Below are 20,116 nucleotides of genomic sequence, written 5' to 3' on the forward strand. Positions count from 1 at the left end.
AATTCAAGAAGTTCGTTACACATGACCTCCTTCTCTTGAAGCCAGGTTGTTTATCACTTTGGTAATATCTGCTTCGTAGGAAGCCATATTTTTGCTTTCTGATTATCTTTTCCAGTACCTTACAGACCACACTCGTCAAGGAAGCCAGTCTGTAGTGCAGCGCTCTTCCCGGTCTCCTCTCTTGTAGTTTACTATGATGTTTGCCCATTTTTCACTCCCTTGGGACTTGACCGGTATGTATAGTGTGTTCTTACCTATTTGTACCGTACTGGGAGGGAGTTTTACACCCGTAGAGCCTCATCTCCTTTACCAAATTGACCTTTTGCATTTCCCCAGAATTCATACTGTAGCCTGTCTTTTCGTTTTTCCTACCGATGTGTAGGTCTTTGCACTCATCGATGTTAGAATACATTTGCCACTTATGAGTCAAGTCCATCAGCTTGTCTTGTGTCAGTTTGAACCTGCAGACGTTCAAGTTCCTTTGCAGATTTATTTCCCAGTTTTGTATCATCATCGAATTTTGATATCTTGCCTTGCACCCCACTGTCAATATCATTAATGTACCTGAGGAGAACAGGTCCCAAAACTGACCCTTGTAGCACTCCACTTGTTACGTCTAACCATTCTGAGTCATGGCTATTAATCGCAACTCTTTGTTTACGGCTCGTCATCCAATTTCCTCTCCACCGAAGCACAACCCCATCAGTACCATGGGACTTAGTGAATTACCTTACAACTTCTTGAATCTGTGTATGCTGTGTGCATCAACCATGTCGTAAGTCACTCTGTTTTATTCGTCCACCACTCTTATACTATAAAAGTATTTCTTTACATCCTTTTTAACAAGTTTCCTACTTAAATGAAGGTTATGTCCTCTGGTTACTCATCCCTACATCTCTTGAAGATCTGCTCACGTCGTCGAACTGTTTTGAAAACCTCAGGGTTGTGATCAGGTCACACCTCAATCATCTATTTTATAAGGTTGGCAAATTTAAAATCTACAGCCTTTTTCCTATAGCTTAGCTCTCTTAATTTGGTACCACCCAATGTCTCTTCCTTCACACCTCCTCGATTTGCTCTTTGTCTTTCTTTGGGTATGGTGACCAGACATGAGAATCCTATTCTGGTTTTGGTCTTATGAAGGATATGGAGAGCTTGCTTGATATTTCCTTATCCATACGCTTGAAGGATAGTCTGTTATCTGCCAGCAGACAGTTTTTCTCTCGAACTGTTCTTCCGAGGTGGGGCTCAGGGTGACAGGTTATGGACGATATCGACTCCGAAGTCTTTCTCACACTCAGAATCTTGAAGCTCATTTCCTGCTACATGATAATCTTATTGAGGCCTTCTGTCACTTTTTTGTTCTCATTTCTTTACATTTATTTGAGGTGAATTTAATCAACAATATATCAGGCCAACTTTTGATTCTGTTAAGGACCCGTTGTAGAATGATAAAATCCTCTTCGCTTTTCACTTCCTTCATTACTTTGCACCAAGTGTAAAATGTTCAGGTAGAATTCCATACCTTTAGGCAGGTTGTATATATAGATCAAGAAAGGTAAAGGTCTCAGAACCGAACCATAGGGCACTCGGCTGGTCACCTCAACCCATTAGGAGAAGGCTCCCCTGACATGGCGTCCTCTGTTCCCTTCCACTGAGACAGTCTTCTACCCATTGAATGAGCCCCCCCCCCCCCAAATCCTCCTTGATGATCCAGCTTCTTAATCAGCCTCCCGTGTGGCTCAGTGTCAAATGCTTTCTGGTAATTCAGATACAACCAGTCCACCTATTCTTCCATTTTGTCTAAGACAGAGCTCACTCTCTTGTAGAAATCTGTGAGGTTAGTTTCACATGACTGAAACTCATGGATTAGTGAGGCAAAATAGACAGAGACAGATTTTTTTTTCAAGGTGAAAAACCTGTAGACTTTTCCATGTAGCTAAGGGGTAGCAAAAATGTCAGTTGTGGATCAGAAGAGAAATATATATTAGGTCTATGCTTATAAACGTATCTATGGTATTACTTTCAACTATATTAACTGATGAATTATTCCATATGTTAAGAATCCTGTTAAAGAGAAAGTATTTCACCTTGTTCGAGTAAAACGTTCGCTTACGTGTTTGCATTAGTTACTACGAGCGATATCAGACAAATCTATATTCAGTAGCTAGTTAGATCGAGATTATCGAAGCCTTTGAGATTTTTGAATACCTGCATTAGATCACCTCTTAATCTCTTTTCATTGCTAATTACTTTTAAGTCAATTGGCTGGTTTTAATTGACTGTTATTACTTCGTGAATTATCTCGATAGTTCGACTCTGTACGCTTTTCATACCGTCTGTGTCTTTCCTCAAGTTGGATGAGTAAAAGTGACCACAATAAACAAGACGGGGCTGCATCAGTGACTTGTAATCAGTGAAGGCAGTTTCCCTAGACTTCAGTTCGAGAGTCTGACCCATGAATCTAAGAATCTTGCTCGTCTTTTTTACCGCTTCTGTCCTTTTCCTCGTACCCTGTTGTAGTTCAAGAGAATTCTTTCAGTAGCTTGCATACTCATTTTTACTCCCTAGTATGTGAAACTTTGCACCTATCGATGTTAGAATTTATTTGCCACGTGTGAGCCCAGTGCATCAGATCGTCTTTGTCAGTGTGGAGATGCAGACCTTCCATTTTTGTCATAGATTCATTTCCCAGCTCAGCGTAGTACACTACAATTCATTGTTTGTCTCATTGATAAATACGAGAAAGAAATCTGACTGATCCCTGTGGCACACAACTCGTTGCGTCTAACCACTCTGAGGCTTGACCATTACTCCAGTCCATTCCTACCATCGAAGCACAACGCCATCTATGCCAGGGAACTTCATTCTTGCTCGTAACCTCTGATGAGGAACTTCATCGAATACTTTGATTAAAATTTAGACAGATGACATTAGCTGCTTGGCTTTCATCATGCATGTTGATTATATCATGAGAGAACTCAAGCAGGTTCGTTAGACATGAGCGAATTCGTAGGAACACCATCCTGAGAATCGTTTGTTAAGTTGAGTCCTCTTGATGGCTTTAAATCTTACCCCGAACGTTGGTTTCCATACGATGACTTGAGTACAGGCGTTAACCTCTTTGGAAGATATAACCCGAGCTCTTTGGAAGATATAACCCGAGCAGTGACATATTCTTCCGGGCAGTGATTTATTACGAAGAGCAAGTGGCGTGAGTTACGTGTTGTCAAGTGTTTAGAATGCAGAGATTGTATGTTCGTGGACTGTAAGCCAGCAGCCCACGTGTGGGGGGGGGGGGGGGAGATGGAAGGAAAAGACATCCACCTCGACCATAGAGTGGCTCTTGACTGTGAGTGAAGGTGGTTGGGCAGCCTTCACTACCCGTCCGGCTACCCAGGTGGGTAATACCGGTATTGTATCTCTTGTGTCGGTGGCGTGGGTAGTACCGGTATTCTACACACCTCTTTCGTCGGGGGCTGCCTGCCTCCCACTGAGAAGAACAGAGTAGAGGGTTGACACGCGGGGTGCAAGACTGACAGAAATGTCGAGGCAGACAGTGAGAGCAGAAGAGAACAACACCGTGATTGACCGGAAGATAATGAAGAATTGTGGAAGCCTGGGCAGTAATGAGGAGCAAAAGACAACTGGAAACAAAAATGAGAAAGAAGAGTCAGAAAACGGTGAAACAAAGGCGAAGAGAGCATGAGTGACGGGTGGAACGGGAGGAGCCAGGACACAGAGAAGATAATGGAGATGGATGGCTTGGAGCAAAACACAGGGAACGGAAGAATGCAACACTAAAATGGAAGGGGAACAGAGGACAGAAGAGGACCAGATGGCGGAACAAAGAGAACAAAGGGGTCACGAGAGAGCAATGGAGGGGAGCGGGAGGGAGGCAAGGAGGAAAAAGGGCCTTCTGGAGAGCAACTAGGGAGGATGGGGGTGGGTCAGAGGGAGGCAGATAGAGAGGAGATGGGAGGTGGACGGAGATCCATGGCTGTCTGCCAACTACCCCGCCCACGCCCACGCCCGTTTGTGGTGGTCGACACCCTTGGTGCAGGTGGCCCCTCACCTGACCAGAGGGCTGGGTGGAGGCGCCCTTGCACCAGTGTTACACGGAGGCAGGAAAAATGTCGGCCTGCGAAGGGGGACGCTGGCGCCAGGGGCACGGGACGATGGGGGGGGTGTGGTAACGGTGGGATCCATCGTTGGGGGGAGCTGTGAGGAGGAGGGAGGAGGAGGAGGCTGCCAGAGAAGAGGAGGAAAGTCTTTGGTGAATAAGAAGACACCATGTCTTGGCAGAGAGGGTGACATCTTTGTCTCTGTATGTATAGGTGTAAACTAAACCACGTTACACACACACACACACACACACACACACACACACACACACACACACACACACCAGCCAGCCAGCCAGGAACGTTTGCCAACATTTAGGGGAACTGCAGCTCTGCTGGCCTCGTGTTACAGGTAGAGAGGGACCCTTAAAATGAAACGTCTTTTGATATAACTTTCCAATGTGACATTGAATTGTAAGGCAGTAGTAAGGATGAGTAGGTAGTAGTGAGGGTGGGTAGACAGTAGATGGAATTGTAAGGCAGTAGTAAGGATGAGTAGGTAGTAGTGAGGGTGGGTAGACAGTAGATGGAATTGTAAGGCAGTAGTAAGGATGAGTAGGTAGTAGTGAGGGTGGGTAGACAGTAATGAGAGTAGGTAGATATTAGTGAAGGTGGGTAGACAGTAATGTGGGCGGGTATATTGTAGTGAGGGCGGCTAGACCAGAGATTTCAAAACGAACGTGAAGAGTGTCCTTGGGTTTCCCTGTGGACTACGCTAAGGTCTTAAGGAAAGCTGGTGTGACTCGTGGTGGATGGCCTTCATCCCTGGTAAATAAATGAGGATGGAAGAGAGTGAGGGAAGGTCCTAATAGGAATATCATTAAGTGGGAAGTAAACTGAAGGAATGTGTGTGTGTGAGAGAGACGTGCCAGTCGACCTCGTCCCTAGCCTATCCTCAAGAGTCCCACGTCAGATTGTCTGCTGGGATATATATTAGCATAGCATTCACGTATATGGATGATGGAGTCTACAGTAAGCTGCTCACCTCCTACATTAGACGAAGATTAGAATATGCTCTATAAATCCAGAGAACCAATAGAGAAGGTTCGAAGGAGGTCAACAAAGAAGGTACCAGAGCTGATTTAGAAGGATAGTTTAGAGGCCTGAAATTTGTCTACAATGGAAGAAAGAAAAGTAAGGAGTGACCTTTCAAAAACTTTTTTTTTTACACTTTCATTACGTCGCTATTGAACAGTTTTTCAAAACATGGTGCGATAGAACAACCAGGTCATAACATGAATTAAGGAGGAAGATTGCTGTACCATATGTAGATAAGTAGTTTAGTGACGTAAGAGTAGCAGATGACGTAATGGAATAGACTTGATGATGAAACAGAATGTGGACAACATACAGAGGCTGGAAAAAATATCATGACAGCAGAGATGGTTCAGTTGATGGGTCCCCACGATTGTAAAACTCCCTCCCCGAACAGTACAGGTAGATAATTACACACACACACACACACACACACACACACACACACACACACACACACACACACTCACTACTACTACTACTACAATGATCAAGGCCTCACCTAAAGTAGCGATCTGGGGCGGTGTCTGTCTGTATGTGGTACTGGATGGGCGTCATGCTGTATCCAGACACGCCCACCACCACGCCCACCATCACCTGGGGAAGAGGAAGAGAAATAGGTTAATCTCCAGACACACTCCATGTTGATGTGAGAATCTTTTCGTTGTAAGCACAACGGGACGACCCTTGGCCTCACCTCTGACCTGACTACTGAAAGTCCGTCAAAGGCCAGACCCTCGTACCCAAGGGGTCGTATCGTCGTGCTGTAGGGTCGTATTGTCGTGGCAGAAGGTCGTATAGTCGTGTTGGAGCGTCGTATTGTCACGCTGTAGGGTCGTACTGTCGTGCTGGAGCGCCGTATTGTCACGGTAGAGGGTCGTATTGTCGTGATGAAGGATCGTACTGCTGTGGCAGAGGGTCGTATTGTCGTGATGAAGGATCGTACTGCTGTGGCAGAGGGGTCGTATCGTCATTCAGGAGGGGCGTTCTCTCGTGCTGGAGGAAACAACTAGATGTGTGAGCGGTGCGGGGGTCGTGGAGGAGGCCAGTCACCCCACAGGACTCACCAGGGTGCCGTCAGGAGGAGCCGCCGGGGGGGAGTAGCTGGGTAACAAGGTGGCGCGCGTCACACACCGCCACCACTACCACCGCCGCGCGTCACCCAGCCCCGCGGGACATGTTGCGGTTGCGCTAAGAACGCCGAACCCGGTACACGTGTCATCCTTTGTGAGTCTTCCAGCTCCCTGGAAAGAACGCTGGGGACTCAACCAGCATTAAGGAGGGCAGGGAAGTGGTGTTCCGACGCCCACACTCCGTTGTCTCCAGACCCGCAAGAGGTGTCAGGAAAGCAGGGCATCGAACTGACACGCGTGCACCAACACCTCTCCCCCAGGCAGCCAGAAACGAAAAAAAGAAAATTTGTGTTGCGCCTCATCAGCAGAGCAATGACCTGATGCATAAGGCAGCGCTCCTAGCCAGGTATAATATGGGATGTGGAACATGGCAACGGGCAATTACCTACCACTAACGCCTGTAGCGACCCCTGCTGTGGGTGGCTGTGGTGTGAGGCGTTCAGGTATGGTTGCGTAATCACCTCTTACTTCTTAGGTGTGTGTGTGTGTGTGTGTGTGTGTGTGTGTGTGCAGTGACAATTTGTGTACGGAGAGACACAGCCGTACCCTAGTGGAACCCAGCCTCCTGGCCTCACTTCTCTCGCTCTGGTGTTTGATGAATTTTCTAATCAAATTAACATTTACCACATCTCCGAGTTTCTCGAATTATCCACAAGTCTTTTACGAGGGAAATATTTCCTCAGGTCCTAACTGACATTTGCTCACCTTCATGCTGGACTCTAAACATGACAGTCTTTTTTCTCTCCACAAGGAACTGGTCTTTGGTAACATCAACGTGACCCTCAGGAATTTAAGTGTTTTTCTTCTTTTTCTTTTGCGCTGAGGCGGCACAGGGAACTGAATGCCCTAATCAAAGCTTTCTCATTAATGATATATTTATATATATATATATATATATATATATATATATATAAAACCCTACCCTTAAGAGAGAATGAACAGCTGGGTTGACTGTGGACCGACTGCTGCAAACAGGATTCGAACTTATAACGCTCTATTGTGTGTAGGTCGAGGACTTCTCTCCTCTCCTCATAACTCATCTCTCTTCTTAATTTTGGGGCCATTCTTATAGCATATTCATATGTGTATGTGTAGGTAAATGTATGTACGCTTTCTTATTTTTGTGCTGTATGGAGAGGGGTCGTACACTCGTGGAGCCCCATATCTTGAATTTTCTCCGCTATTATACCTCATTTAAAAGATTTTTCCCTTCATCTATTACAACTCTTATAGTAAAGATGTACATGTTACATCCTTTCTGACAAGTTTCTTGCTTAATTCAGTGTGTGTCTCATGGCCACTGCGTATTTCGAAGGCTGGCACTGTGTACGTCATCCTGCAGGTCGTGATCAGGTCACCCCTCACTCTTCTTTCTTCCACGATGGGTAAATTTAAGGCCTTTAGCCTATCCCTCTATATCATCTCTTTTAATTCCAGTACCATTTTCGTTCCCTCTTTTGGATCTTCTCTATTAGTTCTTTGTGTATCTTATGTGCGATGGCCAGACTTGAGAAGTATGCTCCAGTTTTTGCCTGAAGTAGGATAGGAACAGCTTGTCCATATACTCTTATGATGTTCTAGCATCTACCAGCTTATGATGTTCCAACATCTACCAGCTTATGATGTTCTAGCATCTACCAGCTTATGATGTTCTTGCATCTACCAGCTTATGATGTTCTAGCATCTACCAGCTTATGATGTTCTAGCATCTACCAGCTTATGATGTTCTAGCATCTACCAGGTTATGATGTTCTAGCATCTACCAGGTTATGATGTTCTAGCATCTACCAGCTTATGATGTTCTAGCATCTACCAGGTTATGATGTTCTAGCATCTACCAGGTTATGATGTTCTAGCATCTACCAGCTTATGATGTTCTAGCATCTACCAGCTTATGATGTTCTAGCATCTACCAGCTTATGATGTTCTAGCATTTACCAGCTTATGATGTTCTAGCATCCACCAGCTTATAATTTGTGTGCTGTACTGTTCTGATGTGGGGTTCTGGCGTCAGGTCAGGGACGATGACGGTTCTCGAAGCCTATTTCACACGCAAATTCTTGCGGCTTACTTCCCGCTGGATGATATTCATATGGTGAGTCTCTCTCTCTCTCTCTCTCTCTCTCTCTCTCTCTCTCTCTCTCTCTCTCTCTCTCTCTCTCTCTCTCTCTCTCTCTCTCTCTCTCTCTCTCTCATATTACATTTACTTGGGTTCAGTTTTATCGACTGTGCATCACACCAGCTCTTTGGAGTGCGTCTAGGTTCCCTCGTAAGCAGATGGAATCCTCTTTTTTCACGTTCCTCCTCACCTTTCCGTCATCTGCGAAAATATCGTGATGTTCTCAGACCACTCTGCGGCAACCCGCTGCTGATCTCAGACCACTCTGCGGCAACCCGCTACTGATCTCAGAACGCTCTGCGGCAACCCGCTGCTGATCTCAGACCACTCTGCGGCAACCCGCTGGTGGTCTCAGACCACTCTGCGGCAACCCGCTGGTGATCTCAGACCACTCTGCGGCAACCCGCTGGTGGTCTCAGACCACTCTGCGGCAACCTGCCGGTGATAAACCATTTCAAGGAAGACTCCTTGTCATGCTTCGTATGTTCCCTTTCACTTACATTATTTTTCATGTTGAGGTCTCCAGTCGTGGACAGAATTCGACATCAAGGCCGGGCCTTTATTGAAATATAGAGGAATGTGAATTGAAAAAAGAAAAGACAAGGGAGAGTATTTACGAATTTTGGAGGAAGTGAAAAACCTGTCTTTTATAACGTGCCAGGCCATACTTGTTGGGAAAGACATGTGAAGGTAGAGAGTTCCAAAGTTTCGACGTGTAGGGAAAGAAGCAGTTATCAAAACGGCCCACTTTTGAGTTGCCGATGGCCACACAGTAATCATGTGACGCAGCAGCTTGCCAAGTATTGCGTGGTCTAACTAGTGGTTTGGGCACACAAGTAGCCAGTTCTCGGGAGCATAAAACCAAAGTAATACCTACAGAAGAGGGGGTCAAGTTTGGAAGTCAGCCTGGGACAGATTATAAGTTGGACCGCTTTGGACTCTGTCAAGTAAGGAAGCAGAGCTAGAACCAAGACAGATGTGAGATCAGTACTCCATACAAGGACGAATCAATCCATTGCATAAATGGAGCAACTGTTCAAAGGAACTTGGATGTAATCTTCTATCCATCGAAGGAGTCTTATCTTTATTACTGGCTGGTGATCCTGCTTTGTAATCAGCTTTCCATGTGGTAGAGTGTCAGATTCTTCCTGGCAGTCCAGGTACAAATGATACAGCTAGCTAGCCCTCTCTTTATTGTGTGTAGAACAGAGGTCACTCTCTCAGAGACATCTAAGAAGCTGGTTCTGCGTGATCTTTCCCTGACACAGTGTTGTCCCTCACGTGGGCAGTGTGTCCTCTGAAGGAAGTCGCCCATTTGTTTTCTATCTTTCCCAGTACCTTGTTGACCACACTCGGCAGGGGAGACTCGTCAGTAGATTTTGATTTTTGATTTTTGTCGCAAGACCTTGCGGCGACCCTATCGTGCACTCCTACCCATCCTGTGGGCTGTGGCAAAGCAGAGGACACAGAGAGAACAAGAGGTCTAGGGACTGGAGAAGTGTTAACATGGGTAACACTGAATAGATTATTCGGCAGTTTACATGTTAAGTAAAGTTTACAGCAGTTGAACAACAATGACGAGATGACTTATCAAGATATGAACTATTTACAAGAAGCAAAGTTATGATAATTTTTCAGGTGTCTGTGGAGGAATATTGTTATGTATGAAATCCTTACACATATCGCGTAATGTTTGGTCAGTATCATCTCTGAACTCACTGATTTTACATCAGTCACGTACTTAATGTTGCACAGTGTGGGAGGAGCGCAGTTGGCAGAGTCCTCATATAATCTGTTCATCGTCAGCAGGCAAACTGCTATGAATATCTGCTGCCCAGCCTAAGTCAGGCGATAAGATCAAGGTGTCTCCTGATTCTCTTGGGTGAATCATGTATTCATGATTCTTCTTGCCTGATATTACAGTGGTAAATGGATCAGCTTTTGCTGACTTCACTTCTCAAGTCTAAAAGATTTGGTTCATATTCAGTCTTGAGTTATGTTAAGGGTACTGGCAGGTAGACCCGGAGGGAAATCAACTTCATCTTTCTGCTTGTTCATTAACCTTATCATGATGCATCGCGAGGCCAACATGTGATGGAACGCAGGGAAACTGGAGTCTTGACCCATCATGAGTAATTTGGTTATACATGTGTCGTGCTTCAGACACAAGCTCATTACACTCATACTGAAGCAAGTTTAACGCAGTTAACACGGAGGGAGAATCACCGACAATCAAACTGTCAAATTTGGAGTTCTCATTAAAGTAATGACCATAAGGATGGCAGATGGTTGGGTTGGTCGTGTGGATGACCACTTATTGACCGTGAGTGTCAGGTCATGGTAACAATGTGAGCAGTACGTGTTACGACACCAGCTGCAGTGGTGATCATGTTCAGTGGTGATGGTGTCACTTTGGAAACGACCGTCATTACAGTACCAGCAGCACTGTTGATCATGTTCATTGGTGATGGTGTCACTGTGGTAACGATCGTGTGTGTGTGTGTGTGTTTGTGTTTGGAAACTAAAGATAATGATACCACATAATACGGCACAAGATGGTAGCAAGAAAGTGGTCGGCCGGTGCACACGCCGGCCAGCAGCACCGCCGTCAGTGGCCGCACCTGGTGCCGGCCGGGTCGAGCCTCAACCCACAGATGATCAGGACACGCGGGTGTGCCACCAATCCACGACCTCAGCCTCTCACACCAGGGCGCTCGGTCACACGAGACCTACGACAGATGATCTTCATGGCATAATGCTCATGATAACATGAGTATTGGTAGACCAGACAGCGTAGCTTAACATTATCACACGCTGTTTCGAGATTTGATATCGAGTATGACAAGGTTTTCACAGAGAAACATATTTTGATGTTATGAACGAATAATGATTAACTAATGATGAAATAAGTCATTATTGGAACCTGGAAAAAAATATTAGATATTTTACTGTCTGGCTTACGAGCGATATTGCAAATTAGTTGACTCGAGTATACTCTCCTGTGGACCATGATGAAGGTCCGCGCACCTGTGGACCATGATGAAGGTCCGCGCACCTGTGGATCATGATGAAGGTCCGCGCACCTGTGGACCATGATGAAGGTCCGCGCACCTGTGGACCATGATGAAAGTCCGCGCACTTGTGGACCATGATGAAGGTCCGCGCACCTGTGGACCATGATGAAGGTCCGCGCACCTGTGGACCATGATGAAGGTCCGCGCTCCTGCGGATCATGATGAAGGTCCGCGCACTTGTGGACCATGATGAAGGTCCGCGCACCTGTGGACCATGATGAAGGTCCGCGCACTTGTGGACCATGATGAAGGTCCGCGCACCTGTGGACCATGATGAAGGTCCGCGCACTTGTGGACCATGATGAAGGTCCGCGCACCTGTGGACCATGATGAAGGTCCGCGCACTTATGGACCATGATGAAGGTCCGCGCACGACGCGCGCCTCACTCGTGTGTGTTTCCCCAGCAAATGATGTCGTCAAATGAACCAGCATCAGAGCAGCAGGTTCAGCCTCCACCATAATCACAAGTTTCCTGGCCACGAGGTCGGACGGCGGTCTTCCCGGAGGGCGGGACCGCTCTACATACTGCGCCCCACTGACCATAACCCCAACGCCTCCCCCACCCCCCCCTTGCCTGAAGGTCAAGCCATGTAAATCATTGGACGTGATGCCCATATATGAGGCCGAGCTGTGAGTGGCGCTGTGTGGGTGGTGCCCTGGAGGCATGAGCGGTAGTGGCAGCTAGGAGGAAGATGGCGTGTAGGCAGAAGGGGGAGGAGATATGGATATATTAGGCTTTGAAGAGGATGCCTACCTAACGCTTGTATTGTGGTGTGGTGTGGAGGGGTGTGGGAGCGGTCAGGGGTCACACACACATTTTATGCAGATGAGAAACAACCTGAGAGGCTACGTAGTCTTAGGGAAGGGTCATGCGCAACGGACCTCTGAGCGTGTCAGCTGTGTTGTGGACGAAGGAGGAAGCTGGGTGGCTCGTTTGTTTCTGGACCGTCCAGAAGCATTTGACGCTGTCGCACGTTGGAGGCTGTTTAGAAAGCTGAATCACCAGGCAGGAATACAGGGAAGACTGGTTCAATGGATCGATTATCTTAATGGATGGGAACAAAAGGACGCATGTCAGAGGAGCTGTCTCGAAATAGGTTGAGGTCATCATTTGAGTGCTACAGGGTGCAGTTCTGGGACCATTACTCTTGAGCTACGTAAATGACTTGCCAGAAGATATGGCTCCCACCTGAATATGTCTGAAGGTGATGCGAAGGTCATGGGGGAAGTGAAAAGCGAAAAGGATTGCATCACTTTACAAGGGTACCTAGGCAAACTCCAAAGCTGGTGTGATACGCAGTCGATGAAATTCAACGTAGGTAAATGTGAAGTAATGAGGGTAGGCCTCAGTGAAGGCCTCTATATGAATATTATCCAGCTGGAAATAAGGTGCAGGAATCTGTGTGCAAGAGAGACTTGGGAGGCGACATCGTCCCTAACCTCTACCAAAGACCCACCCAAGGAAATAGTAAAGGAGACTAGTTGCTTGCTGGCAGACATTAGAATTGCATTCAAATATATGAATAAGGAAATGTTCAGCAACCTGTCCACATCCTGCATGTTGCCAGAAGTAGAGCATGCTTCCCTGGTTTGGTCACCGCACCAAAAGAAGCACAAAGAACTAGTAGAGAAAGTCTAGAGGAGGGCAGCACCGGAATTATAAGAGCTGAGTTCTAAAGAAAGGCAAGAGGCCTTAACATTGCCCACCATGGAAGAAAGAAGAACAAGGGGTGATGAGATCACAGCCTTTAAGATTCTAAATCATCTTGGTGGTAGACAGAGTGTACGGTCCTTTGAAAGTTGTAAGGATAAAACAAGCAGATATCCGTAATATGAAGTTAGAGAAGAAAGGATATATGAAGTACTGTGATGAATGGAGCAAAGTGAATGAGAATATGAAGTTAGAGAAGAAAGGATATATGAAGTACTGTGATGAATGGAGCAAAGTGAATGAAAATATATAGCAGCTGCAGAGAATAAACAGAAATGTGAAAAAGTTGTGTGGTAGTAAAGATGGTTCAAGAGATGGGGCCCCACGAGCGTAGAACTCCCTCCCTGTACAGCGCAAATAGGTAACTACACATACAGGGATGAGAGAAGCGACGCTGTACTAGTGTAAAGCTACTACCATTGCGCACAGATGAGATATATGATAACATTACGAGACAGAAATGTTCAATTCGCTGATTATCGAAAATAGTGAAATCACCGAAGAAAAGCTAGTGTTTAGCGAGCTGACACATCCACCACTGGCACCGACAGGAAATCTGGTCATGAATTATGGACACTCAGCCTCTAGTGAACTGTCGTTCATTTGCAGAATCATATAATAATTCCAAGAAAAATAAGATTAAACTAATGATATAAGGTATGATATTTTCGTTGACCCAATATATTGTTATGTAAGGGAGAGGCAAGTCGGTAAGAATATCTTAACATGTATTATACGTGTTATAATCATCGTTAACTGTATAATCAAGAGCGAGCCATGAGTTTTGTTCTTGAGGCAGAACAAACAAGACTCGCTGGAGGAACGTGTGTGTTCCGAGCTTATCTATGGTGTAGGCGACAGCAGGCCTGGCCCCGGCAGGTGGCTAGAGACAAACTGGCGGCGCCTCCAGCCAGTAAGATCATCACTTAACAGTATTTACCTTAAAGCAATCGCAGGAGACCAGTTATTGCCTATCAACTCACAAACACGCACGGCTGCCTGACCTGCATCCATGTGGGACCGTAAGCCGAGGATCATGTGTACCAGCGATCACCGGTCTCAGCGAAGCAAGCGAAAATAAACTTAAGCGTCAGGATGCAGCTCTCAGTTTGAGGTTCCATAAGAGGCTTGATAAGTAAGTGATCTCATGTCACCATAATCGAACACGACCTGAGCAGTGAGCTAAGTGTAATATGTAAGGCTAAGGTAACAATTGGTGGCCCCAAAAATGGTCTTCAAGGCCAGTGTGCGTTAGTTTAAAAACCTGTTTCAGGTTCTGAAGTACCTTCACCCAAAATCTGGAGCCTCCAGATACTATATGTTGCTGTAGTCCGTCTGAACCTTGAAAGGTGGCATCTGTTGACCTTTAAGGTCAGGCTTCGGTGACCTTGGATCCTGCCTGTGATCCTGAGGTACCTTCATTATAATCCGTTTGTTAGGTTCTGCTGAATGATGCCATCATGCGGTAAACAAAAACTTTACCCAGATTCTGAATGACCTACACCCAAAATTTTGGGTCTGTAGGTGCGAGAGCTTGGCCGTGGAAAATGTATGCACAAACACACAAATGCACAGATGCTTTAGTTATTCATAGATGTATTATTTAAGAGGAACATGCATACATTTTTAGCCGAACGTTTAAAACACTCCCTTTAAAAGCAGACGTCAGGTAGCAGGTCAGTTAGAAGGTGAAACGCAACTCCCAGAAGAGTATTGGGTCTGTATTCGTTATGTGTCATTAGGTGCAGCCGTGGAATTTGTTCAGTATTACCATGTCTGAGAACTGGTGTCATATTCTTTCCTGGTAATCATTAGCGTGATTCCAGGAAATGTGTTATGGTTCGTAAAATGATATTTTGAGATTTGGTGCAATTCAAGTAGCAACGTGACTGAATCCGTAGGAAGAGAGAGAGAGAGAGAGAGAGAGAGAGAGAGAGAGAGAGAGAGAGAGAGAGAGAGAGAGAGAGAGAGGTGAATACACCTGAAGCGAGCCAAGAAGCCAGCGAACGGTCACCGACGGTCGAAAAACTCGGGTCGTGTTGTTCGCCCCCTTCTTTTTTCATTTTGCAAAAAGTTGGAGTATTTTTGCGTTGCATCAATTCCTTGTATACATAAAGCGATTTTGTGAGGTTTTCAGCGCAGCAGCGCTAGAATTGTTGGGAATAACTATAAAAAAAATACAATTAGGGTAAGACAAGCAGGGCAACGCTGTTTTCAGTATTCCGGTGCGCTTATGCTGTGGGGAGGAATATGAGGCCCTGAGGTTTCACTGTTCATCACGAAGCTGCTAAAGCGTCACTCAAGTCTACGTCTGTATAGGAATATAAACCAAATTAGATAGTAGTTGTCACGTGAGATAACTATGAATAATGATGATAAATAAAACTTCATTTGAATTTATATATGTACAGCGGCCAGAATATATATATATATATATATATATATATATATATATATATATATATATATATATATATATATATAACTCGAAAATCAAAACCTAATTAAATCCAATAGGTCGTGTTGGTTCCCAGGATTACGACACGCCCTACGTGACGGTATTATAAAGGTTGGTGAACAGTATTCACAGCTCGGGGTTGATTCAGGTACCGGTGGGTCTGTATGTGATAACTTCATTATTGTGAAATGAATTGTTTCAGAAATATTCTCTTCTGGCAAGTCGAGCAGGTCAGCCCCTGTGTGGAGTTAGAACGGAGAGTTAATCACTGGCCGGATCATTTCTGCCTCCCTCAAAAAAAAGCCAGACCTGTATCACACACACACACACACACACACACACACACACATGTACATACCCATACATTTCAACGTATACATAAATATACATACACACACATATGCATATATACACATGTACATATTCATACTTGCTGCTTTCATCAATTCCTAACGCCACTCCGCCACACATGAAATGGCACCCTCTCCCCTCGCGCGCGGGCAAGGTAGCTCTAGGAAAAGACAACAATGGCCACATTCGTTCACACCCAGTCTCTAGCTGTCATATATATATATATATATATATATAGGGGAGAAAGAATACTTCCCACGTATTCCCTGCGTGTCGTAGAAGGCGACTAAAAGGGGAGGGAGCGGGGGGCTGGAAATCCTCCCCTCTCACTTTTTTTTTTTTTTTTTTTTTTTTTTTTTCCAAAAGAGGGAACAGAGAAGGGGCCCAGGTGAGGATATTCCCTCAAGGGCCCAGTCCTCTGTTCTCAACGCTACCTCGCTAATGCGGGAAATGGCGAATAGTATGAAAGAAAGAAAGAATATATATATATATATATATATATATATATATATATATATATATATATATATATATATATATATATATGATTACCCCAGGATCGATTTTCATGGAGACCTAGCACTGCCCAGGACCTTTCTAAAGGCTCATGGAGCCTACTAAGCAACTTCCAGTAGCAGGGAAATGTACTCGCAGTGATAAGACCTCGGCAAAGGTGACTTTTCACCTGCGGTGTCACCTCTTGTAGGTGGGGTCCGGTAACACCTTGGGTGTATGTCAGGTGAGGTCGAGTTTAAGACTGAGTTGCTGGTCAGTTGTTTAGCGCTTGTCAGGTCATTACGGTGTGTGTGTTTCGTCATATATATATATATATATATATATATATATATATATATATATATATATATATATATGATGATTTCCTTGATGATAATATATACATATATATCCCTGGGGATAGGGGAGAAAGAATACTTCCCACGTATTCTCTGCGTGTCGTAGAAGGCGACTAAAAGGGGAGGGAGCGGGAGGCTGGAAATCCTCCCCTCTCGTTTTTTTTTTTTTTTTAATTTTCCAAAAGAAGGAACAGAGGGGGGGCCAGGTGAGGATATTCCACAAAGGCCCAGTCCTCTGTTCTTAACGGTACCTTACTAATGCGGGAAATGGCGAATAGTTTGAAAGAAAGAAAAGAAAAAGATATATATGTGTGTGTGTGTCTGTGTGTCTGTGTGTCTGTGTGTCTGTGTGTGTGTGTGTGTGTGTGATCCCAGGATCCCTATTGGCTCCTTCGACTTTGATTTTACATTCCGATCAGGAGCAGAGAAATGATAGCCTCCTTTCGATCAAGAAGTTGACGAAGCTGAACTCCTTTTTGTCCTTGGACGATCATACAGCCTCAGACAGTACCCAGCGTTGTCGGGGTGAAGATGGCTGTGCCTTCATTAATTCTTTACTTACTAATCTACTGATGAGCAGTAGAGTGTCTTTGTTCTCTCATGTCTCAGTGTGCGACCTGATGAAGGCCTTTGAAGCGTCAGCCACGTAGCTCATAACACTTCCCGCACCAAGTTACGTCTGCGTCCGACATTATGAGACCAGTTGGTGGTTGTGTGTGCTAGACAATTGCTATATTGGTCACCTTATCCTCCATTAGCGATCTCAAAACGGCCTCTGAGGCTGGGGCCCACGAACGCTTATGAATTTTCGCACAAAGTTGTGTCTTGCGCGCCCACACCAGTATGATACCAGGTGGTCGTCCTGCTTGCGAAACAAAGAATTGCCATATTGGTGTCCTCAGCTTCAAAACGTCCTCCGAGGCAGCTGCCACCTATCCTATGTTGCTGTCCTCACAAAGATGTGGCCGTGCGTGATGGCCAAACTCAGAGAAGCACAGTCGCGCATGTATTTGATGTTAGTATTACTATATAACTCAGTAACCCCTTCACTGAAGAGGCTCCTGCAGCTTCAAGGTTGCGCTACATCCAGTAGCAGTGGAATGATGGATTTCTTTGTAGTGACAAATTTCTGGACAAGACTGTGCGCCCATTCGTCCATAGACGTTTATCGTACCGTCTCGCCGAAGGTAAGGTGGCTATCCTTTCATACACACACACACACACACACACACACACACGGTGGAGAGAGTGTTTGATTGCCAACCACCCACTTGTATGTGAAGCAGAAAGTAAAGACAGCAACCTGAGCCTTGGAGGAGAATTTGATATCCACTGTAGTGCTGACTCACTGCGCTGTCATTATCCCTCACACACACACAACCGGGCGAGTACTACCTCCCTGCTTGCCTGCCGTGTGTGTGTGTGTGTGTGAACGGTGAGCCGCTTATCCAGTTATAAGAGACTTAAGTGGCGAACACGGAATGTTGAATCACCAGTCTTGTGAATTACACAGTTTCATATCCTGCCAGCCGGTCCGTGCCGTCAATTATCATCTTCGGCATTTCTAACTTTTTGTGAGCATACCTTACCTCATATATGTATATATATATATATATATATATATATATATATATATATATATATATATATATATATATGTGTGTGTGTGTGTGTATGTGTGTGTGTGTATGTGTGTGTGTGTATGTGTGTGTGTGTGTATGTGTGTGTGTGTATGTGTGTGTGTATGTGTGTGTGTGTGTGTGTGTTAGAACAAATTAATGAAAAGAGATACGACTTGTACCAACAGGTCCTTCAGCCTAATGTTCATAAAGTCAGTTTACGAGGGAGACAACGAGTGAGGCCGGTGTTTCGAACGCTCGGGTGCTTCGGTATTTTTCATAATCAGTTTTCTTTGTGTCTAATTTATGGCTTCATGAGCCTCTTTTTGCGCCAGGGCAGCCAGCCGAGCTTAGGCCAGATGGTGAGTTAATCGTACCTAACAGTCTGCTTGGATAAGCATCGTTCAGTTTTGTGAAGTTTTATTTTTATGGCTCCAGATTTGTCTGAAAAATAAATGAAAACAAATAACGGCCAGGTTGGTCAGTAGCCAAGCACGAGGCAGTGTAGCTACAGCCTAGTGCGGGTAAAAGTCTCGGCAGACTGTAATGAGTAGAGGAGTAAGTAGGAAATGAAATGTGTTTGACTTTTCAATGGAATTATGTCTTGTTCTTAGATAAACGCAAGGTTGGTACCCAGGTACTTTCACTCGCCTGTATGCACCACTGATCTGTTTGGAAAGAATAGATTTTGTGAAAATTGTCTAGTCAAGTTACGCTGTCCACGAAAGGTCTCGTCCACGCACGCCATCGTCACCTCAGCGCTCGTGGCCTCCCCTACAACGTCATCCCACCACCGAGAATTACCCTAGGGTGATGGTCTGTGACTGCTCTGATACTTCTTGTCTTAGAAGGCTACTTGTGCATCTAGAAGTCATCCCTGGTCAGCCAGGGATGGGTTTTGTGGGTGGGGTGACGTTGTCAGGAAGGCCACGAGCCCTGAAAAGCAGGCGCCTGGTCGTGCGTCCTGAGCGCTGCGCCAAGAAATTTCACGTCTACCCACATTTCTTGCTTCCAGGAGAGAATTCGGATTTTCTCCTGCTTAGAAAGGTGAGTCAACCATCTTGAAGCACTGGTGGAAAAAATACAACGTTTAGAAGCGAAATTCCAAAAATGAAGCGCCAGCCACAAAGAACATACCTCCCTAAAGACAGCCTGAGGCACCTTGAGGCGGGTTGCTGGTGTTCACGCCGTTAGAATACTAGTCTCAGCGACCGCATTTAAAGTGATTTCATCCTGAGGGCATCATATGCCTGCACCCTCAGTAAACCTTAGCCGCGTATCGCCTTTGGAAATATACAAGGGTGGACAGCTTTTTCGTACACTTAAGGTTGAAATTCCTGCTCAGATTAGTGCTTTCACATCATGTTTACGTCAGTGAGTAGCAGTAAGCTTGTCAGACTTGCTAACTGCAAAGATCTCGGTGATTTTGATTAGCAACTTATCCCAGCGACGTATACTTCGCTGTTTCGTATCTGACACGCTACCTTTGGGGAAAGATTCCTACTGGAGTACTCTCGAGCATGAGGGTGTGACTCCCTAAGCACGATGGAAACGCCCTTGAGCACGACGGAACCCCCCTTTAGGTGATAGGTCAAAGGGCAAGACATCATATCCAAGGTCACGCATTCGTGTCCATG

At 45.4% G+C, this 20,116-nt stretch overlaps 1 protein-coding gene across 3 annotated transcripts in view; it reads right to left on the reverse strand.

Annotated features, from left to right (window-relative positions):
- The window catches only part of LOC139751410 (uncharacterized), a 313,203-nt gene that overhangs the window by 27,608 nt on the left and 265,479 nt on the right, over nt 1-20,116 (reverse strand). For all 3 annotated transcript variants that reach the window (XM_071666799.1, XM_071666798.1, XM_071666797.1), the window contains one exon: nt 5,662-5,756. In XM_071666799.1, the coding sequence (XP_071522900.1) occupies nt 5,662-5,756 (95 nt within the window). The remainder of the gene's footprint in view (nt 1-5,661; nt 5,757-20,116) is intronic.

This window comes from Panulirus ornatus, chromosome 11 (assembly GCF_036320965.1).
Source record: "Panulirus ornatus isolate Po-2019 chromosome 11, ASM3632096v1, whole genome shotgun sequence".
NCBI classification, from domain to species: domain Eukaryota; kingdom Metazoa; phylum Arthropoda; class Malacostraca; order Decapoda; family Palinuridae; genus Panulirus; species Panulirus ornatus.